Consider the following 23079-nt stretch of genomic DNA (forward strand, 5'->3'; position numbering starts at 1 on the left):
ATAAACAATAAAGAATAAATTAAAGAAACATTTCCATTTCTATAATCTGTACAAGTTTAATTTACAGCATTGTAAGTATTACATATTCAGTGCTTTTATAATCTCCTCCTTCTCTCTTGATTCCTCAATCAATTATTGTATGGCCCGACCCACTCCATCGAAGGTTTTTTCTTTATGATCGGAAATATTGGCACGTGACTCATAGTTGCAAATAGTTACGCCATGGAAATGGGCCTCCGTAAACTCCCCACGAAAACCTTTAAAAAGGAATGGTAAGAGAATAGGGTTTATAATTTATGTGTATATAACTAAATTTACTTACCTATATAGTAAATGCGCGTAACATCATCGCCATAATTGCTAGGGAAATACAGCGACAAATGATGTACAGAGGAAAATGTCACCACTCTGTAATAAAGTTAATTAGAATATTGTAAATATTTATAGTATATAGAATCAATATAATATACTTAAAGACTAATCTAATTAAAATTTAATTTTGTTCATTATCTTTCTGTTTCTTTTTTTTTAAGCCTGTCAATCTATCAAAGAACTGTTATAATACATATATGATACTTAGTAAGCCTATTAATGAAATGATCACCTACTTGGGTGAGTATTCAACCTCTCCTCGGCAATCGCGCGTCAACTCAAATTCCTGATCCGCTTTGCCACGTGCATCATCAAATGTCATCTTTGGTCGGTTCTTGAAGCTAAATACAATGGTAAAAACTCCCTATTTAAAATAGCATGACTATAACAATACTTTAACATATACGCACAGTTTAAGCCTATTTGGATGTGTGTTATCATTGGAGCCTCGTATGATAATTCCTTTTAGCTTAATGTTGCCGGTAAAGGGTACATTGAACAGGAGCTCCTCATCACCATCGCTTTGCACAAACTGTAATTAGAAATATTAAAATTTCCATGCGTAATATCAAATTGTCGCTGCCACTCCCACCTTGCTGTTATCTAAACGTTTTTCGTAGGGCTTGAAGACGGTCTTGCCGCTGCCATCGGTTTCCTCATTCAAACATTCCGTATTCTCGAGGTCAATTTTTGTATACAAACTGTATTCGATGCCCATTTCCAGTGCATTGTCGATATCGGTTGCCTCGTGGCTGCAACCGCGGCCATGATCATGCGAGTGTCCGTGTGGCATTTTTGTGAATATTAATAATATTTTTAAATAATAGTGAGTAAGTAAATAAAAGTGACAAGAATTTTATGCAAGTAATTGTAATTATACGAGGTTCAGCATTCTTATCGAAATATCGATAGTTGAGTAAACTTAATTCACTAGTGATGGCAGTAAATAAAATATCGTTGGCTACTTAAACACTTTATTGGATATTCAAGCAAACATTATAGAGCTTAAATTATTGAACTATATATAAACATATAATTGTCACATTTACGAAAACATTTGATCACTTTTGGGCTCATTTAACTTAATAAAATTGCGGATATTATTTTTCTAATTTGAAGTAGTTTATGGTTGTAGCATAACCGTGCGTATGTACTGAAGGACGTCTGGATGGACCAGAATGCCCATGTGATCGACACCCTTCAGGGCCAGCGTTGATATATGGGCGGAGCTGTAGCCCTCCCAGCTCTGGCAAGCTCGTAGCGAACGTTGATTAACGGTACCATCGCCATAGCCCATTTTAAGCTTCGGCGTTTCCCCGTTTATAGTATCCTTTTTGTATATTAAACTAAGAAAAAAATGCGATGCGATTAAACTTCAACTAACATTTGATTGCATGATTTGAAATGATTACCTCTCCACTGTGCTGACTCCATCTCCATATAAACAATGCAGCTCCACATCTGGAGGACTAAAGTTTTGTGTATATCGCATCGTATCCTTACGCATTTCCCAGCCCGTCATGTAGTCAATATCATTGAAGAACTCGTGCATCTGAGCCATGGTGTAATTACGCGATGGTGTCGATGCCAGGACTTCAGATGGCTTCCAGAACAAGGGCGACGGCAGCAGCCAGGCTGTCGATGGATGCGAGATCTGCTCGGAGCGTAGAATTTTGGCGCTCAGAGCAAACGAATCCAAGTCGTCACCCATGGCAAACACTTTCACTGCCTTCATGCTGCCCGCCCAGGCACCAGCTAAACTAATTTGACGACGAACGTATTGGGCCTTCCACTCGGCTGTTTGTTCTTGCAAGAATACGAGGGTCATAGGGCTGCCCATGCTGTGCGTTATAAATGTAACGGCAGTTTGATTATTAGCTTCATAAGTGTCTTCCACCAGCTGCTTGAGATCGATAAAGAATTGTGTATTCTCATCTACAAACGAGAAAGAATTAATTATTTATAAGATTAACTATTTGATAACTTACTTGGTGCCCGTCGAAAGTCGTAGGGAGCTCCACGGATACTTATACGGCGTACATAGCCCAGATCTGCCAACACATTGGCGATATCTTTAAAATAGGCTCCTGCCTTGTTTCTCGTGGGATCTATCCATTCCACGACTTCCGGATCACCCCAGCCAGGTATACGCGTCTCCACACCTGGCGTATTGTGCGTTGTCCTTGTTACCTTATCATAGTAGAGCTTCACATTATCTATCCAACAGTAAACCATCGGTATGACCAACTGCTCTAGATCCAGCCACAGATTATACCAATCATGTGTTTTTTCGCATATGAAATAAGGTGAGTCCGGTTTGTTCAAGCGTGCCTCAAGTTGAGAGCCACCGTCGCCAGGTACTGAACAGAAATTCGATTGTGACCTTGAAAATTGTGCATCTACATATGTAAATCAATACCAACCAAATATAACAGGACTCAGTCTTTTTTCCTTTGGGGGCTCTGGTTTTGATGGATGTTTGCCTTTTTTATGAAAAGGCCAAAAACAATTTCCAGCACTGAACAAGGCTACAAAGAGCAGCACTGCGAATATTATGCTGCAAAGTCTCATGATATGCGTGTGCCGTTGTGTTTTGCAATAACGGTAAGAGCGATCAGCTATAATTGGCGAGCCTCTGATTTAATTCTTTTCACTCCAGCAGTCAGTGGACAGATAATGATAATTTAATGCTATTAAATCCACAGTCGTAAACAAATGAATCAGCGCGTCAATTGCCTGTTTACATATGATTACATATGTATAAGCATTTATAAATATATGGCTATATACATATGTATGTATGTATGTTTATCAGACAGCCAAAATTCAATTGACCTTTTATCCAGTAAATGTAACTGTAACTGCAATTATGGGCGGTTCTTTTCCGCATCTCAATATGGCGCGATATTAATAGCCCCACTGCTGTTATTTTTTGTTGTTTATTTTTTTGTGCGGTTTCATAAACAAAGAAATCCGATGTTGTTGTTTCCGTCGCGTTATCTTTGATAATGAATACTTTTTGTTATTGATACTCTGTTTTTGCGCATCTGATTTGCCAGTGTTAGGGAGTGCAGATTTGTAGTATTTTTTAACGTTCATTCATATGGTCACATTGTGTTGTATTATGGACTTCATTTTAAGCAAAAAATCAGACTAAACTATTAGTACCAACAAATAAGTTTTGGATCAAAAACAGAAATAAATAAATTAAAACAAAAATGGAAGTTTTCACTGCGTGCGATTGCACGACTTGCAAGTAGCCGATGTATCGATAGTATTATTAATCGACACGACCGGCAAACGCACTTGTTAAGCGCGTTCAAACACAAATTTAGTTTGTTTAATTAAAAATAGTCGCAACTGCAGCCTGGAAAGCACATACAGCACAATGCAGGAGTTTTTCAGAGTGCTGATGCCGGACGTAAAGAAGGAGCTGCGCCGCGGCATCATCGAGTGCTCAAAACGCGGCCTGCTGCACAGCACCAAGTGGCTAGCAGAGATGCACCACGGCTTGAGTGATGTGAACATCGACAATGCAGCACCGGATGATGATCATTCGTTTAGCGAGTGCCAGCTGGAGGGCATTACGCCAGCCGAGTATAGCGATTATTTCCTAGCCAAGAGCTACTACGATGTGCGTGAATATGATCGGGCAGCGCACGCTGTCCGAAACTGCGAATCCAGTGTGCCACGATTTCTTCACCTATACTCGACGTACATGGCACGCGAAAAACGACGTCTCGACTCCACCACCGATCAAGCGAATCTCAATGAGCCAAATCAAATGCGCGACTTGGCAGATCTCTTGGCCACACTACGCGCGGAACATGGACGCGGTCGCTTAGATGGTTATGGAATATATCTATATGGCGTTGTACTCAAAGCATTAAATCTTAATAAGGCAGCCGAGCAAATGCTTGTAACCGCTGTGCGCATGGTGCCAATGTTGTGGAGTGCCTACCTGGAGCTATCACCCCTCATTATGGAGAAAAAGAAGCTGCTGAGCCTGCAACTGGGCGGTCATTGGATGCGGCATTTCTTCATGGCACACACTTACTTGGAGCTGTATTTGAATGATGATGGACTGAAGATCTATGAGGATCTGCAGGCTGCCGGCTTCAACAAGAGCATCTATATAACCGCACAAATGGCGCACGTCTATCACAACAAGAGGGGTTCGTAGCTGAGATCTAGCTCGAGAAGGTTTCTAATCTCTATTAATAAATTTTAGATGTGGATAAGGCTATTGAGCTGTTTCAGGCGCTGTTTGAGAGCGACCCCTATCGTTTGGACAACGTTGATACCTACTCAAATTTATTGTTTGTCAAGGAAATGAAAACGGAAATGGCTCAACTGGCGCACAAGGCTGTTAGCATTAACAAATACCGACCCGAGACATGTTGTGTTATAGGCAAGCAGTGACCGATTTAACTAAGTAAATTAATATTCTAATCGATTTTCTAATCCTATCTAGGCAATTACTACAGCATACGTTGTGATCACCATGTGGCGATTTCATATTTCCAGCGCGCTTTAAAACTGAATCCGAAGTATTTAGCAGCCTGGACGCTGATGGGTCATGAATTTATGGAACTGAAGAACACAAATGCGGCCATACAAAGCTATCGGAAAGCTGTGGAGGTTAACAAGCGTGATTATCGTGCTTGGTATGGTTTGGGTCAGGCCTACGAGATCATTAAGATGCACTATTATAGTTTGTATTATTTTAAAATTGCCCATCAATTACGGCCGTATGACTCGCGCATGCTTGTTGCATTGGGCGAAACATACGAGAAGCTGGACAAGTGTGAAAATTCGGTGAAATGCTATTGGAAGGCCTGCGATGTGGGCGACATCGAGGGCATAGCCATGTATAAGCTGGCCAGCCTACACGAGAAGCTAGGCGACAACGAGACGGCCGTTCATTGTTATATTATGTACTGCGAGGACGAGCGCGCTGCCACCGACAAACAGAGCCTGTATCAGGGCTTCATGACGCTGGCCAACTACTATGAGAAGAAGTGTGACTATGAGCGTGCTGCCTACTATGCTTACAAGTGTCTGGATTCTGATGATGTAAGTTAACTATTGAACGTTTTCCTCAGCTCCTTAATAATCTATTTATTGCAGCGCAAAACGGAAGCTAAGGCGCTGCTAAAGACAATCGATTATCGTCGGAGTGCTGAATGCCAGAAGAAAAAGTCCACGGCAACGGTGGTGGCTACGGCAGAGACCAGTTCCGAGGATGAAATGGAATGGGAGCAGCTCGATGTACGTGCCCGTGTACCATTTACCTCCATAGCCGACACGAGTAAAACAACGTCTACGGCAACGGCAACCGCAACAGCCAGCTCCAGTGGCAGCGCAGCCACAGGGGCATCTACCTCAGCCGGTGCGAGAAGGTTACGTGCAGTGCCGGAGCGTGTGCGTCGAGCGCAGCCCAATCAGCGAACCCTGACGGGACCCACTGCAAATAGCACAGCGACAACACCCACGGCGGCAACATCAACAATACCCACAATAAGTGAGGAGACGCCCGGGGGTAGTTCGGCTACAACAGCAACGGAATCGGAGACACTGGGGGACTCAACGCCGGCGACAGGAACAACAGAGCAGCAGGCGGCACACGATAGCAGCTCAATGGAAATTTCTAGCGTGTCCATTGATTAGAGATTATATGTTTCAAGTTAGAGAAATTCTACTGTGAATGGGCTCATAAATTGATGATTTCTTTTAAATGATCAAATGGTTTGAGTGAGGCGTGAACCTATTAAAAGTGTGTTAAAATTTATATAGTTTTTGTATGCAAATGTATATTATATTCAATTTGTAATGTTTATTATATATATTTATATATTATAGCTATTCGGAGTAGAAGTTGGAGTGTCTCAGTATCAACTAAATATTTGTATACTATTCCACCAGCTCATTTGAGACATAATTATAAAACACTTAAATTAATCCTGTTCCCCCATCTCACAGAGCTCGTCGGATGCACACGTGCAGCGACACATTGAAGGTAATCAACAGAACGAGTAGAAATAGTCCTAATATCAGAACATCCGAATGAACCATATCTCCCGACATATCGAAATCTTTGAGAAAGTGCTCGGATGATTTATAATAACAGAATTCCTCATGGCAAGGCAAATCGCCGCGCTGGTAGCCGTAAATGGCGCGCATGAGTCCCTCGAAAACGTAGCGGAAGAAGGAGAAATCACAAATGGGACGCAGGAACCAGGATAATTCACGCATGCGTATAAAGAAGCCGGAGAAGAGCAGGAACGGTATGGACACGGCGGGCACGATGAATATGGCCAGTTGCATGGAGAGCAATGTGCCGCCAATGACGCCAATAAAGTGACCGATGAACGCGGTCAGCACGCACATGCTCCAGCACATGGCGAACCTGGCCAGCTCCGGCGGCTGTCCAGTCATAAAGTAACTAATTCCTATGAATAAACTCGGACACAGCAATTGCAGCGGCAAATCGGCCAATACCTTTGATATATAGTAGGCTCGGACAGAGTACCAGCCATTATAGTACTCCCTGATAAATACGGACGCATCTTGCATGCAGAGCAGTATGGAGGGCATGGCATTGCCGGAGAATATAAAGAGTATGATGAAGAACATGCAGGAGACGTTGCTGATGACCTTGTTCGCATCATTGCCGATCTGCCAGTAGACCACGCCCAAGAGCAGGCCAATGACGATGTGCATGATCACGCGCATCTGCACGGCAATCTGGAGAGGATTGGGAGTAATATTAATACAAACATTGGGAGAGATCTGTGTCATGCTACTTACTGTATCCCTGGACATGGCACGCAAATGTCTGTGCATAAGTATGCGCAGCTGATACCAGAAGCCCACCTGCTCCTTGGGCCGCAGCACCTGATGCACAGACGAGCTCTCCGACAGCTCAAGAAAAGCTGCTACAATGAAATTGAGGGAGACAAGAGAAAGGAACAGATAGAGCAGTGCAATAAATGAAGGAGAGTGGCATGCAAATAGGACCATGATACAGAAGCAACAGTTAAGCGGGTAGAGATGATTAGCAAGACGTCATCCAGTTAAAGCTCAAGCATAACAAACTTACTCTGCTCATCTGCGGGAACGCTATCAAAGCTCTGCAGGCTATCATACTTGGATTTGTTTTGGGTGATCAACGTTTCGCAGCGCTGAGCGGATGACTCGCTGCCCACCTCGAGCACTAAAGAGATATCCGTTAGTAAATCTTTAGCAAGAGCTCCTTCCACTCACCAAAATCTGCAGGATTGTAATACTGTGGACAGCTGAAGCCAGCCGCCTGAAAGCTCTCCAGCATCTCATGCTGTGCGCCCGCAAACAGCACTTCACCATGGGCCAGTACCAAGATATCATCGAAGAGCTGCATCAGCCGCGAGCTGGGCTGATGCACCACACAAACCACAATTCGCCCGTTGTGCGCCAATCTCTGCAAATAGCCCATCACCTGGTAGGTGGCCACGCTGTCCAGTCCGCTGGTGGGCTCATCAAAGAACATAATCGGCGGATTGGTGACCAGCTCAATGCCAATAGACAGACGCTTGTGCTCCCCGCCAGAAATGTCCCGGACCAGCGTATGTCGACACGAATGCAAGTTGAGCACCTCAATAATGTCATCCAGCTGGGAAAATGGAATGAGAGTGGTTTAGAAAATGTCACGTAGTTCAAAAGGATCTTTAGATAACTGCATTTCATTACCGACTACAGGGCATGCTATAGTCGTATATCACCAACTAGCATTTACTTACAATAATTTGCTTCTGCAGCGCAGTTGTGCCTGTGGGCAGCTTGAGATCTGCGGAAACGCGCAACGTTTCCTGCACCGTGAGCAGCGAGAGCATCTCAAAGTTTTGCGCTATGTACGAGGACATTTTGCGAAACGCCTGCAAATCTCTCGGCTGTCCATTGAGCAGAAACTGTCCCGATACACCGCTGACCCTGCAGCAAATAATATTACTTGATTAACTTAATTGTCCATCCAAGATCACTCACTTGAATCCAGCCAAGACATTCAGCAGCGTGGACTTCCCGGCACCGGAGGGACCCAGTATCGCCGTCAGACGACCCGCTCGAAAAGCTCCACAGGTTTCATTTAGAATTAGATTCTTCGACTGATTTGGACCCTTCAGCTTGTAGCTGACCTGCCTGAAGAGCAGCTCCAGTGGCTGCACTTTAGCCAAGCCATTTGACACTGTGGCTCCAGCATTATCCACCATTGTCAGAGACTTTTGTTTTTAACCAATTTTGATATCAAAGCGTCTGGCCTGGAAGAAAAACAACGCTCGACTGTGGTCTAGTGGTGAATGCGGTTATCGTTTTGCACTCTCCATTGATTGTGGAGTTCAAGTGCCTGCATTTATTATTATTATTATCAGCATTGTAATCGAGTCCGCTGTTTAATCCGAATTCAGCAAAGGGAACAACGAAAATTTTTGCAATCTTATCTGATCGATCGAGACGGTTGTTGTTGTTGTTGTTGTTGTATATTGGCTTTGTTCAAATGTTTAACTGGGAAATACATTTGTTTTAAATTTTAATATAATTTTAAAAATTTATTGAGTCAATGATTGATAGGTCTTAAGGTAAGTATTGATAGATGGGCCGTCCTTAAGATAAAACATTTACAATACTGCTCGGCTGATTAATCATTTCACTGACATTTATGATGTATGTATCTCATAAATGTATCTAAAGCTGGGCAGCTCAACTTATCACCGTTGTTAAATTTAAAGCTTTACACTCTTGATATTTTCATTATTAATAGGCTTTATTTTAACCCAATTAATTCACTTTTTTTATAAAATATGTTCTCTCTTAATTGGTCATGACTTGACTGTGGTCAGTCGAGGTTTGAAGCTAATCATTAGTTTGCTTTCATTTCACATGCAAGGCGATAAGCCCAGTGATAACAACTACAAATTGTTATGTGTTGCACTTTGTGCAGCTATGTACATATGGTATATCAAATTATAAACTATCTGATACTCTGTACAAATTTTAGTATGAAATGGGAGAGCTATTAGATGATAGATTATGATATAGTATCTAGATAAGAACCGTTTTAGTGTTATGGGAAATATCTGTCTGATGACTATTGGGAAAGATTTTTGAAATAATAGGCTATCACATACTCGAACAACTTTAGGATCTAATGGGACGCACTAATGGAAAAGTAATGTTCCTAACTGTGTATTTAAATTTTAGAATATACGACAAGTAATTACGTTTATAAAGTTACGATGTTTAGGAATCTTAAATGCTATGAAATAAAAAATATAATTAAAGCCGAGTTCAACTTTAAAACATATACGACTGCGCCCAAAAGTATGAAACAAAATAATATTTGTTTTATTTAAGGTCTCACTTTGCGAACTTTGAAATAAGAGTAGAATAATTAAGCTTCAATGAGTTTCGACTGACATCAGAAAACATAGTGAATTACTCTAGAGCGTCAACTCAACTAATGCAACTGCGTAAGATTATTTCCAGTAAATATATAACAAATTTATAGATAATGTAACGTATAATGCAAATGATTTTCCTTGACGGGGCTTATCAGTTTCCAGCTACTATATGCTTCAATTCGCATATAGTTTGTATATTATATATGTGTGTGTATGTATCTACAGATGGAAAACACTTGCAATCACATTTTAGGCCTTTCAATTGTAGAGAAAACTAGTTTTAGGCTTTCATCTAGACAACTAATACTAGATAATCATATGTTGACTCATAAAAGTTTGTAATGCCTCTAGATATAAATATATATTTATGTATATATAAATTTAATCGCGTATATATAGATTGTTATTTTAACAATGGGTTGCTTCACTTCAATTAAATTTTCATCACACGTCTTTCCTCCTCACTCGATATGGGTAACCGATCTCCCGACACAAACGACGATCGCTTTCCACTGAAACACAAAACACAACTGAATTCTCAATTTGGTTTTATTTTGTATTTATTGCCGGCTTCTGTGTTTATAGTAATCACAGTACTTGAGCTATGCCCCAACATGTTTGAGTTGGCTCCAAACTGGCTGGCTGGCTGGCTGTATGAGAACAGTGGAGCAAACCGGCTTTGCTGGATTTATCTTAGTTATTATTTGTGTTATTATCTTGTTAGCTGGGTTGAATTTAGTTATGAAAATATTTAAAATATATGTTTTTTATTTTCAAAGAACAATTTTTCATGGCATAAATATGTAAAGCAAAATTAATTTTAGAAAAAATATACAATCAATATTTGATCTTACAAATGCCCACATTGCTTAAATTGAATATTAATCTAAGGGCGATTTCATTTATTATTTTAGCTAAATATTAAACCTATTACTTCTTAAAAAATTCAACAAATTCAATTTTATTCAAATATATAATATTTTTTATTTATAAATATATATAAAACATTTTTATTTTATTTATTAAGCTAAATACAATTTTTTAAACATTCTTAAAAATTCAAACATTGTAATATTATATAATTAAAATATATTTATATTTTTTAAATGTTTCCTATCAAATTTTATTGCATTTTTGTCTATAATTACTTAAGAATTTTATTTATTTTTTTTTTTTTTTTTAATATTGCACGTATAAAAACCACATAAGAACAAATAATTTCTTTCTTTTAATGTATTTACGATTTTTTCATTAAGAATTTTACTTTACGGTGGGTTTCGCTTAAATTAAGATCAACATTTTAGAATATGTGCTAATAAATTTGTATTTTTAATTTTAAAAACTTTTGTTCAAAAAATAATCTATTACTTTTAGATTTACAAGATTACGAAATTACATATTTCTTATAAAAGTTCATCATCTAGTAAGTTCTAAAGACTTTTGATTGCAATTTAACAAGTTTTCCCTCCGCGCAGTGGATGTCAACCAAACAATTCCAAAAAACTATGAATACAAAAATTTCATATTTATTACATATTAAGTTTACCGAAAAAAAAACACTGAGCTTAATAAATCTATGTATTTACATCAGCTTAAAACTAAGCAATAGTTGATGATGGGGGTCATTAATACGATTGTAAAAAAATACAAGAGCTAGTCTAAGGGGTTTTGTATATATATAATTGAAGAAATATCTATATACGAAATATATAAATGTTATGGAATTGTGCATTGGGTAAACATTATTTGCTGCAATTAGATAAGATAAGTATGTATGTGTATATCACGATTTCTCCTTATGCTACACGCTGTTCAATTCTTTGGCACATGGTTCACTCAATTAAATGCTAAAAGAAATCATAAATATACTCGCAGTTGCTCAACTCTATACAGTGTGTACATCTGATAAAATATACATATATAAAAAACTCTATCAACTGTCAACGGAATGTGAGTAGAGCTCATTAGCGTATCATCTAAACAATCTGAGTCTGAAGGACATAATATAGAAGGCTATAATGCGCAGCATGATCAGCAGGCCGAGCATAAAGAATATGGCGAGCTGATAGTTGGCATGCTCCATGTCCAGATTCTTGAGTATGTACTTGGGTCGCGACAGATGACAGTACATCTCGTTGCAGTCCAAACGTTGCCGATCGTAGCCGAACAAGGCCAGCATAGCACCATCCAGACTATATTTTAGAAACGAGACATCAAAGAACCAGCGTAAATAGACCGGCGCATCCTTCTCCTGCAGAAAGAAGCCGCTGAATGCCAGAAATGGGCAGATGAAGAACGGTCCCAGTATTGCGCCAAGATTCAAATTCAGTGCTGCACCCACAGTCAGTCCAATGCTCTGCGCCACCAGCGCCGTCATAAACACAATCAAAAAGAACATGCCAAAGCGCCAGGGCTCCAGCGGCTGGCGTGTCATCAGATATGTGGGCACTATAAACAGGGAGCTGCAGATGACCTGTATCGGCAGATCGGCCAGCGTGATGGCCACATAGTAGGCACGCAGCGAATACCAACGATTGAAGTGCTCACGCGAAACAATCGGAAATTCCAGAGGAACTGCAAGTAGAGAAATATATTAAAGTTATTATTATGAATGAATCTAGAAATGAACATAATTCGACGACTTCTATTGAAGTCATCTAAATTGCCAACTTACACTTGACCAGAATGCCAGAGAAAGCGCAGTACATGATGAACATGATGGTGTAGAAGACATAACGAAAGTTGTTTAGAGAATTGCTGGCGTCGTTGCCGATGCCATAGTACAGAAAGCCAATTAGCAGTCCGATGATCAGGTGGATGGCGAAACGCATCGTGGTCAACGAACTGTCCCGCCAGAGGAGCAAAAATGTGCGCAACAGCAGTATGTTCAATTGTCGATAAAAGGGCGTGGCATAGATATTCTCGCGTTTGCACAGATGGGCCGGATCCAGCTCCAATGTGGGCATCGACATGGTCGGCTTTGCTTTCTTTTTCTTCGGCTTACAGCAATTGGCGTCGCTTTTGCTGCCCGCCACATCCTCGTTCATCGTTTGACTATCCCAGACGCGCGACGACATCTCATTGATGGTCGTCATTGGCTTAAAGCTGATTGACTGCCGATTATAATTGGGCCCAGTATTCATAATGGGCGCTGTGACAGGCGTGAGCAAGCCAGAGGACATCATTTGCTCTGCAAGTAAGGATTTTATAAATTTAGTAGATGATTTTGTTTTTGAGATTTATTTATCAATTTCGATAGCTTACCAACTTTGAGCATTGCTGCCACCTGTGCCACATGCATTGTTTTGCTTTGTCTATAATCGTCGTTGCGTCCATTGTCCATGAGTGCTATCAGTCTGTTCACCTGCTGCTCGCCATCCTCATCATAGTCATGCGTCGCTATTTCCATTACTTTGGTAAATGAAGACAGTTTGAAGAATATATTAAGAGATTCACTTTAACAAGATTTTAAGGTTTTAGTAACTTATAGAATAACTTGAGGATAAGCCTATATGTTAACCGAAAAAATATGAAATTTAATTTAATGTACAATACATCAACTAAACAGCGAAGAACTAAGTCTTAACAGGTAGATAAACGATAATCAGTATACGACTTATTTGACAACAAGCGCATAGCTAAAACTTAATCTCAGCAAATTCACTAGTCTCTCGTATCTTATTATTAAGTTATCTCAAGCCATTGTCTACTTAAACTTACAATAATCCACCGGATTATATGACTCCGGGCAGCGCAGATTGGCAGCACTTAGAAATGGCACCAGATTCTGTGGACCGCCTGCGAAAATGCACTGACCCTCGGCAATCGCATAGAGATGATCGAACATGGAGAAGGTTAAGGCGCTGGGCTGATGAATAGTAAAGATGACATTGCGACCCTCCACGGCCAGCTTTTTGAGCAGCGTTATCAGCTGATTGCATGTTGAGCTGTCTAGACCCCTAAGAGTTACAGATAAGAATAAATGAATTTCAATTTTTTCCATGTGGGATTGACTACATACGAGGTGGGCTCATCCAGCACTAGCACCGGCGGATTATTGACCAGCTCCAGGGCAATGGCCAAGCGCTTGCGTTGCCCCCCGCTCAGGTTGCCCGTGTGCGTATTTCGGCTCTCGTACATGCCAATGGCCACGAGGATGCTGAGCACGCGCTCCTTCTTAGCCGCTGGCGACATGTGGGTGCCAATCTTTAGGTTCGCTGCAAAGTGCATGGCCTCCTTGACGCTCAGGAAAGACTGCAGCGATGTGTCCTGCGTGATGAATGCTACATTTGGCTTGAACGCCTTCAAGTCTCGTGGTTTGCCATTGATGCGAAAATCACCCGTATAGCCAGCGTAACTGCAGGGATTGTGAACGAAAATATATAAGTTAGTAATAGAAACAGGTTTAAGGTGCGGGGTTACATTACGTATATCCTGAGAGTAGGTTTAATAGCGTGCTCTTGCCAGCGCCCGAAGGTCCGGCAATGGCATTCAGTTCGCCGGAACGAAAGTAACCCGATAAGCCCTTCAGTATGTCTTTGTTTTCTGCAATGGTGAAGATGGAAATTGAATGAATATATTGTAGTTAAATAAAAAACAAAATAACAAAAAAATAAATAGATAAATAAAAGGATAATATTAAATGTATACAATGTATATCTTCAATCCCCAATATTCTACAATATATCTCAGACTTGGAGATCAACTTTTACTTTCTCCATTTCTCGCTTACGCATTTCCAAGTCATTTATCTTTATTTCTTATTTCCCCAATTAATAAATATATATATAGGCTCTTATGGCTGCCCTTTTCAGCTTATTCCCGCCATTAGGACGTATCTATTATAGACCCGAGTACATTTTCAATAGGCATCGGGTGTACAAAGTACATTAAATATTCAAGATATGCCAGTTACTCAGACGTAACTCAATTAATAGCTGTTCGACGAGTATTCATTGATTTTACACATAATTAGGGTTACGAGTGTGTGTGTGAGAGAGAGATATACATATATAAATACATATATTGGAATATAATATAGCCACTGTGCCCAGTCACAATTGGCAGCTGATAAGGGGAACCCATTAGCTGCGTTCCATGAGCGCTAATCGCCTTTGCAATGATAATGTCATAAAATATAGAAACTTTTTTTATTGTGTGTGTTTATTACAATTTGTAGTTAGTGACATTTGGAGGTTTCGCTTTGTGTAAGGTTTAAAGTTGTTTCTTTTGTTTTTTATTGTACATCATAGACGATTCTTAGTGGTATCGAAGATAATCTATCGATTAGCTTGGCTATGTGAGCTATTCCTAATCGGCCAGAGACTCGCACTTGTCTTATCAGAAGTGGTTTTGGGTTGGGACTCGAATCAAATCTTATCGCGATACGCGACTTTACGAGCAGCGCCACAACAGATGGTTGACTTTTTATTCCATCCAGATGTTGCGGCCGAAGGGTCTTTGCCAACACACCTGCTGAGTGCAGTCATAAACTCTTCAGCAGGAAGAGCCCATATGTTCTGACATGGCCTTGAGATTGACATTGCATTCGCAATGGCTATATGGAAAAAGTATCGGTCGGTAGACGATTACAGCACGAGTCTTGCGCCTCGTGCCTGTCATCTGATATCATTTTTTTCTAGTCTAAACTTGCACTCACTCAAATACTGTATGGGTAGGCATATATGTACATACGTAATGTATATAAATATATAAAGAGCTAATCTACTGTTGAACCCAACAATGAAGATTATTGAAACTCATTCAATATAAGGCCTGAGCCAGCTTATCGCTATACATAAGGCTTGGTAACGACATAGGTATGTCTTTTCAATTCGTATTAAGAACATTGAAAAGGTTACAAATACCTATATATAGCTTTATACACCTTTTATATACTGATATATAATCTATGTTTGAGTGCTTGAGATTAACATTGTTGCACGATTTGAATATATTTTAAAAAACATTTGAAAGGTTGAACTCAGAAAGACGACGTTGCGTATACTTAATTTAATTAAAATGAACTGGAAATATTAAAATTTTCAAGTGGAATTTACTTGCATTTCTGGAATAATAAAGTTTTATCAAAAATGGGAATCTATATAATGGCTTTGTATGAATAGAAGAAGCAGGCGAATCTGGACTTTGTTTCAAATTATTTCAATACTTCATTTTAAGATCTATTTATAAACTTAAACCCAAATTTTCTTAATTCCATTAATAATTCACTTTCTTTGATATTCTGGCACGCATCAACTGTCAACAATATCCGTAGAGAAACTCAGATTTAGTAATTAAAATAAAAACAAAGCGCACGCGATAAATATTTTTGTTAAAAATTAGAGCGAAACACAATACAACAACACAATGTATGACAAATGCGAGAGGGCAGCTTATATATATATAAGTATTTGGGTTTTGTTGTTCTATGCGCGAAACTGAAGCTGTCAAATGCCGCATTAGGAGGACTATAACAGGAAAACTCACTCAACACGATACGACAACAATAACAGAGAAAAATCAAATGCATGAAAAGAGAAGAAATAAACATGCATAATATTTAATGGAGCTTAAGTGATATCAATTAAAACGCGCCAGCGACCTTTATACATATATTATTCAAGATTTGTTGCCTAGTCAGCAAGCTATTATGTATGATTGTGGAATATCTATTCAAAAGCAGAATAGACTTTATGCTAAAGTATTACTTATTTACACATAATAAAAGGCAGTAACTTTGTGGAAATGTACGTAAGAGAGGACAGGAGGCGTGGCCAAAGTATATTATAGATAAGGTTGCCTTTATTTTGACTTAACTTTGTATGCGTATGGAAATACAGTAAATATCAATAATTTGTTATCTGATAATCCATCCATGCCCTTATTAACGATAATAGTCGATCATCGATACTATTACAGCTGGAGGTTTTTAATTTAATTTTTAGGTTTGTGTGAGTTTTTTAATACCTTTTTGCACATTCTCTAGACATTTTAAATACTATAGACTTATAAACTAGAGACCTTAGCAACTAGACCCATAAAGATTATCACGCGCTGAAAACTTTATTAAGGAAGTCCAATTAGAACAAAAGTTAATCATCAATTAATTAATAATTTCCCATAGTGAAGCGCAAGCTGGTCGCAACGTCAACTGCGACGTAGACAGAGCCCCTATTTATTTATGCGTTATGTTATATATACGTGTATGTATTCTTTGTTATATACATATGTACAAAAGAAGCTCTGCCCAGGGGCAGTTACTACAACTAAAATTTCAATATTTAGTATAATTTTTGGGTATCTTTAAGTCGAGCACCCCCAACTAAAGTATTATTATATTAATTTGTATACTATATATACACTGCAAACCTGTGTTTTACGAGACTCCCCACATTCCATACGCTAGTTTGCTTGCACCTAACCAAGTTCGATATCATGCGTATCTACTTGATTTGACTTTATTTCTAATCAGTTGTACTTATTTAACAATTTATCAGTTTTCGCTTTTGTTGTCCGTTTATGTTAAGCATTTACTCTACTCTCTGATTTATATTTAATTGAAGTTTTCCAGGCATTCTACTAGATAAGCAAGTAGATAAATGTATTCGATTTTTGTTTCTGGTTCAAATTCCATGTCGTAATGAATTGAGCTCTGAGTCATTAGCAATTATGCAGTTATGGGAATTGGTCACTTTGGCTCGTGCCATATTTACTATCAGGACACTAAAGAGTAACCAATGAGTCAGCTTTATGAGTGGTATAGCCCTATCTATATTATCTGTCTTTTATAACACAATTTTTTGTCATCAGGAGATTTGACATGTATCACATTGTTGTTAAATGAAAAATGAGTTCCCTAATTACCAAACAAGAAATTGGGTTAACAATAAATATACGTATGTACGTACATATACATATATAAGCGTATATATGTATGTGAAGGCTACTTACTCTAAGTCTCTTGATAAAAGACAGAAACATTTATTACAGCGCTTACGAATTCACACATACATACATATACATACATACATATATACTTGTTCATATCTATATGGCGCGTTACTATTGTAAATCTTATCGGTTTGCAATATTTGTAATATATAAATTTATATATATACCAACAGTACACACACACACACCCATGTGTATCTCAAATTGTTATGTAAATATTCAAATCGGTTTCGTCAAAACTCATAAAAACTGTAAATGTCGACCCTAACGACCCCCGTCAAATGATCATATAACTATTCTATTTATATATTTATACGATATGGACACACTATATATAGAGACGATATATTTATATTTGTTTAATTTATTTAACTGATTATATAATACACATTTGCTATTGACTTTATACCTGACCCTAGTTTTGATTTGCTCAATTAGTTTTTATATTCTAGATCTGTTTTCTATATTTTCTCAGTTTTTCACAGGTTTTCTTTTCTCATCTCTATCAGCATTTAAGATTTGATTAGATAAGCCCCCTACACTCTCTTTTCTTTTGAATTCCGTCAAATACTTGAGTTCAAAATTTAGCTAATAGGTAGTACAAATAATAGCAGGTGTATCAATGGGTATTATGTTTATCGCTTATAACAAATTGAGCTGTAGTAGCCAGACTAATATAATACTAATTGTGCTGGCACTGATTGCAGATATCAAGCATTTATTCCAAAGAAATATTTCACATCTGATGGAAAACCCAAGGGTTTACAGTTCAAGAGTGTTTTCAGAGCTACAGAATAATTAGGTAGGTATTATCGGAGTATTTAACTAGCTTAGGACCATTAAATTCAGAATAAAATAAAACAAAACGTTTGAATTGATATGGTATATTAACCACACAATATCCCGCTCACAGGGTGCTTCTTGACAACAGAAAACCCCATTATTTTTTGTCATAAATGTAATTTTAACAAATACAATGAACTGAAGCAAATGTTTCGAGCTATATTAGAAAATTATTTTAACATATGAAAGAGCACTGAAGCAGGAGAAAATAGGTGCCCACAAGGTGTTAGCTAGAGGAAATGCGGAGTGTACATATAACAATAAGTGATCACAGGATATTCCATAAAAAAAATTATTAAAATTGTATCCAATCCAAAATAAATAAATATATTCTGTTTGGTAGTAAGGAATATTTGCATTATGCATGTTATTTTATTATGAGCGTTAACTCAAAGGCATATCAACTGGTTCAAGTGTGAAAGGTGCCTAACTCCATATTTTTAAATTATATGTTCGAATTAAGAGTGAAACAGGGTGTTTTCTAAACGGGCTATTAACATTATAGTTATTATTATTTCGTAGTTAATTTCACAAATGATTACACATACATACATTAGTACATGAATATGTATATATGGAAAAATAAATATGTTTTCAGCTAGATGCCACGGAATGTCTGTCTGCTGTTTTGGTTATCGAAACATGCATCAAGGCGTGACTGGAAGTGGACTGGCACAAGAACGATCGAAACATAATGGTAGGTTGTAAACTGATAAAACACAATAGAGTGCAAACAAAGTAGTCATATGGCTTAATAGGCTTTTAATGAGCCACACTGTTGCAGCAGTTGGCAAACGAATGATTTTAACAGGGCATTCGAATCGAACTTGAAAGTAATATAATGTTTAAGTACTATTTGGACTGGATTGTTAAGAATATAAATATGTATATTTTAGAGTTTAACTCAATATTAATTTAGGAACTAAGCCGACTACAAGGTGTTTTAGGGACACCAAAATACTTAGACTATTTTATTCAAATCTAAATTTTTAGGTACTTCTTAGGTAAAGTCACACAAGTGCATACTGAACCAGAGCGTCGAATAGCTGATTTGGCAATTTGCTGACGTCATATGAAAGTAACTTTTCATTTTTATTGGAATACTCTTTCAGGGGCTAACGATTATAAAATACGTTTATAACATAATAAATGTGTCACAGGGTTATCTTAATTCATAGATTTATAATGATTATCAAATGACGTACGGGGTACTTCACTATTATCCACAAGCATAATTAATAAGTAATATAGTATTTTAAAATATTATATATTATATTTTATTTCCGACTTACCTCTCCTGAAAAATCCGAATTTCGCACTATGTTTCACATTATCGAATTGAATGTCGATTTTCTTGATTGTCTTGTATTGCTCGTGGGGGAAAATGGAGCTAGCGGTGCTATCGCTGCTATGGCTGGTGGAGCTGCTTGTATTTTGGCTCCCTGGCGTGGCAGCTGGTGCGAGAGCTGCAGCAGAGCCCAGGGGTGTTCCATAGACGGAAGAGCTGCAGGAGAGCGCAACGTTTTCCGCCTCAGCTAGAGGCGCTTCGTGAGCCTCTGTTGTTCTCGTCGCCGCCGTTGTTGTTGTTGTTTTTGTTGTTGACGGTTGGATGTGCAATGTTAAATGTGGCGGCCGCTTCGAGGTCAACCTCTTGGCGGGCACAGGTGTGGTTGGACGGGCTGCTCTTTGCTGCTGTTTGCTATCAGTCGCTGTTGCAATGTCTATGTCGGAGGCGGCTTTTAGATTGTTTAGCCCAATGACGTCACCGGCAGCGCTGCCCGTGACCGTTGGCGAAACGGCACTCGCCAAACTCCAGCTGGACATGTTGATAAAATTCGTGCAGTTGTTTTTGTTGTTGTAGTTCTGGTTGTTGGTTTTGCTGTTGTAGTTGTTGGATTTGTGTTTCTTTTGTTTTTTTGTTCCTCGACCTTTGATCTGTTCGCTTTATTCATCAAATGACTTTTTACTTTAAAATATTACTAGCTTATTTGCTTTGTCTTTAGCACACGCCGCGTCGAAAGCACGTCAAAACTTGTGATTACAAAAACTCTAATTCCCTGAGCATTCGCTTCTAATCCCTTTTGCTGTATCTCTGACTCTTTCTCGCTTGACGGTCGTGCCTACAGAGGTGCGACGAAAAGAGAAAAACATTTGCATAAATAAAATTTTTAGGCCGAAAAAATACTAATAAACACAAGACTCGAATGTTTGCTAAACGCGTTGATGAGTTCTGTCTGTTTATTTGTTTTCGTGTAGCTTTTTTCCTCTTCTTTCGTCTACATACATGTATGTATGTATGTATGTAGAAAACGGAATGAGCAGCACGCTCTTAAAAGTTGTGCCGTATATGTATGTGTGCATATGTGTTTGCGTGCGTGTGTATGTGAGTGGGTGTGAGAGTTCATTAGCTTTTTAGCTGATTGCTTGCGGAGGCGGGGGATGGGTCTGATGCACTGTTGCTAATCAGAACTTGCCACAAGGCATGCGAGCAAAAAATAGCACACATAGAGAGCATAAACGGTTAATTGTTGTTATTGTTGTTTGTATACTTTTCGATTTCATTGACAGCTGCTGGCTGTCTTGCTGCTGCTATTATTGATGGTGTCTTTGTCTTACACGTGTCGACAGATGCTCGCAAATTCTTGCTGCTTTGCTTTTAATTGAAAGTTCGCTCAGAGAGCGCCTACTTAACTTCAATCCTATTTAGTGCACTAAGTAACAAAGTCTAATTAGTGCAAAGTCTACTTAAGTCTCCTTCACTCTCCCGCTTTGTCTCTCCCTCTCTCTTTTTATCTGTTGCTCACTGATGCTTTTCGTAAACAAACGCGCTCATCGCATAGCCCATGCAAATGCATTTAAGGCAGGCAAATGAATATTTATTTGTACGAGAGTTTGTGTGTGTTGTGTGTTTGTACATGCATGCAGTTAAATAAATACATATAAATATACATCTATCCATATGTATGTATATAGTAAGTATTTTATTTGCGCGTCTTCTGCCTTTGTTAACAGGGGCACACAATATTACATATAAAATAATAAAAGTATATACAATTTGTATTACTTGATTTGTATTCTTTCTTGTTACCGCGCTTTTCGTCTTAGGTTTAATTACTGTTAATTGCTGGATCTTTGTTTAACTTTTTTTTCGGTTACGCTTTAAACACACTTTCGCTCTCGATTTTTTTCGCACTGCTGAGCGCCAAAAAAGCCAGCTGATTACCACATACATATATTAATTTATATACGTTGTGTGTGTGCGTATGCGTGAGTGCGTTTGTGTTGGTGAGTCTTCCTGTTTTATTTTTCGGCCTATTCAGATAGTCTATAATTCAATTGGCAACACTACCGCAACACACATACTCACACGCACAAACTAGTTCTTATTAGAACTAACGCCTAATATTGTGTTAAATGCGAACGTGTTGCTTGGGCTCTTTTGCGGCTTATCGCAGGTTTTAATAAAAATTGTTGCACTGAACGTCAATGTAAACCACAAAATATTATTTTCGATTGATTGGTCAAAAGTTACTGATTAGAGTAACAACGTTCTTAATGTTGTTATTGTTGTTGCTGTTGTTGTAACACAATCGCTGCTGATATGACACCAACACATGCACACAGATACACAAAGGCACACACACATGCATGCATACATATGCACATATGCACATGCACACAGGTCGTGGCCTCTTATTGGACATTTACACCCGCACACACAAACTGCATTATTTTTTAATACATAATTCGTATGATGAACTATTTACTCGAGTTTCAGCGTTTCACTTATAATTATCGCCTTTTGTAAATATTCGTTAAATTTTTCAATTGTATTCAACAGGCGACGAACGATCCTCAGCGACCGTTAACATGGCACAGACTGTTTTCATCAACGAAATACTGTAAATTATATTCTGCTTGTTGCTGCCCATTATCTCACACTTGCTTGCGCTCTCTTGCTGCCCTGCTTAGCTCTGGTGCGCTCTCTGTCTCTCTCTCCGTCTGTCTCTCTCACTGCTGCTTGACAGTGACGCGCCTAATGCGCTTATCAGCTGTTTTCGACCCCTCTCAAAGCGTAACGGACAACGCCACTGGCTTTATTTATGAATTTATATTCGTTGCCCTAGCGGGGGGTGTCTTTTCCAGCCAGTGTTCCGTGCATTTATTGTTTTTGTTGCTGTTGGTGATTTTTTTTTTTTTGTGTACGACGCATTAGTTTTCTCATTCTGTGCTGAATCTTTTGTGGTAGGCACATAATGAACTGAACTCCTTTGTCCCCTTGTACGTGCTGTGGCAGCAAAACAGAGTACGAAAAACGAGTTTGACCAGTTATGAGAGTTGGAGCGAGAATATGTAAAATTGCATGAAGTCGAATTAAAAACATAACAGCAAACAAACAAATATCAGCTGTTCAGTAAGAGGAACTGATTCTGGCAATATTTTGTGTATCTTATCTAAAGGATGTAAATAAACAAAG

The 23079-nt window shown here is 38.7% G+C and overlaps 5 protein-coding genes across 12 annotated transcripts; 1 reads left to right on the plus strand and 4 right to left on the minus strand.

The window, feature by feature from the left end:
* Positions 1–36: 36 nt before the first annotated feature.
* LOC115562680 (PITH domain-containing protein CG6153) lies at positions 37–1243 on the minus strand. Its single transcript, XM_030384632.2, has 5 exons — positions 965–1243; positions 783–904; positions 609–713; positions 323–408; positions 37–257 (listed from the first exon to the last, which is right to left on the minus strand). Exons 1-5 carry the CDS (start codon positions 1163–1165, stop codon positions 133–135), a joined length of 639 nt encoding a protein of 212 aa, XP_030240492.1. The 5' UTR covers positions 1166–1243; the 3' UTR covers positions 37–132.
* Positions 1214–3436, minus strand: LOC115562676 (lysosomal phospholipase A and acyltransferase). The gene is made up of 4 exons (XM_030384625.2): positions 2796–3436; positions 2361–2732; positions 1785–2307; positions 1214–1718 (listed from the first exon to the last, which is right to left on the minus strand). The coding sequence occupies exons 1-4, from the start codon at positions 2941–2943 to the stop codon at positions 1496–1498; spliced, it is 1266 nt and encodes a 421-aa protein (XP_030240485.1). The 5' UTR covers positions 2944–3436; the 3' UTR covers positions 1214–1495.
* A 163-nt stretch (positions 3437–3599) lies between these two features.
* Positions 3600–6257, plus strand: Cdc23 (cell division cycle protein 23). The gene is made up of 4 exons (XM_030384619.2): positions 3600–4547; positions 4604–4783; positions 4847–5448; positions 5503–6257. Exons 1-4 carry the CDS (start codon positions 3761–3763, stop codon positions 6040–6042), a joined length of 2109 nt encoding a protein of 702 aa, XP_030240479.1. The 5' UTR covers positions 3600–3760; the 3' UTR covers positions 6043–6257.
* Positions 6185–10386, minus strand: LOC115562674 (ATP-binding cassette subfamily G member 4). Of its 5 annotated transcripts, none has more exons than XM_089257215.1 (7): positions 10272–10386; positions 8395–8846; positions 8151–8340; positions 7639–8023; positions 7475–7588; positions 7183–7310; positions 6185–7119 (listed from the first exon to the last, which is right to left on the minus strand). In XM_089257215.1, the coding sequence occupies exons 2-7, from the start codon at positions 8616–8618 to the stop codon at positions 6349–6351; spliced, it is 1812 nt and encodes a 603-aa protein (XP_089113341.1). In that variant the 5' UTR covers positions 8619–8846; positions 10272–10386; the 3' UTR covers positions 6185–6348. The 5 variants fall into 5 exon arrangements, with proteins under 5 accessions (XP_089113341.1, XP_030240480.1, XP_089113340.1 ...); XM_030384620.2 differs by having other exon boundaries at positions 8395–8910; XM_089257214.1 differs by having other exon boundaries at positions 10235–10386.
* Positions 10387–11370: 984 nt separating this feature from the next.
* LOC115562671 (ATP-binding cassette subfamily G member 4) lies at positions 11371–22743 on the minus strand. 4 transcript variants are annotated; one of them, XM_089257025.1, is made up of 8 exons: positions 22370–22743; positions 19895–20544; positions 14234–14351; positions 13828–14163; positions 13527–13765; positions 13071–13217; positions 12481–12996; positions 11371–12380 (listed from the first exon to the last, which is right to left on the minus strand). In XM_089257025.1, the coding sequence occupies exons 2-8, from the start codon at positions 20424–20426 to the stop codon at positions 11779–11781; spliced, it is 2490 nt and encodes an 829-aa protein (XP_089113151.1). In that variant the 5' UTR covers positions 20427–20544; positions 22370–22743; the 3' UTR covers positions 11371–11778. The 4 variants fall into 4 exon arrangements, with proteins under 4 accessions (XP_089113151.1, XP_089113150.1, XP_030240477.1 ...); XM_089257024.1 differs by having other exon boundaries at positions 19895–20633; XM_030384617.2 differs by having other exon boundaries at positions 19895–20722.
* Positions 22744–23079: the final 336 nt, after the last annotated feature.

Source organism: Drosophila navojoa, chromosome 3 (genome assembly GCF_054131105.1).
Source record: "Drosophila navojoa isolate 15081-1374.11 chromosome 3, UAZ_NAV_1.0, whole genome shotgun sequence".
Lineage (NCBI taxonomy): Eukaryota > Metazoa > Arthropoda > Insecta > Diptera > Drosophilidae > Drosophila > Drosophila navojoa.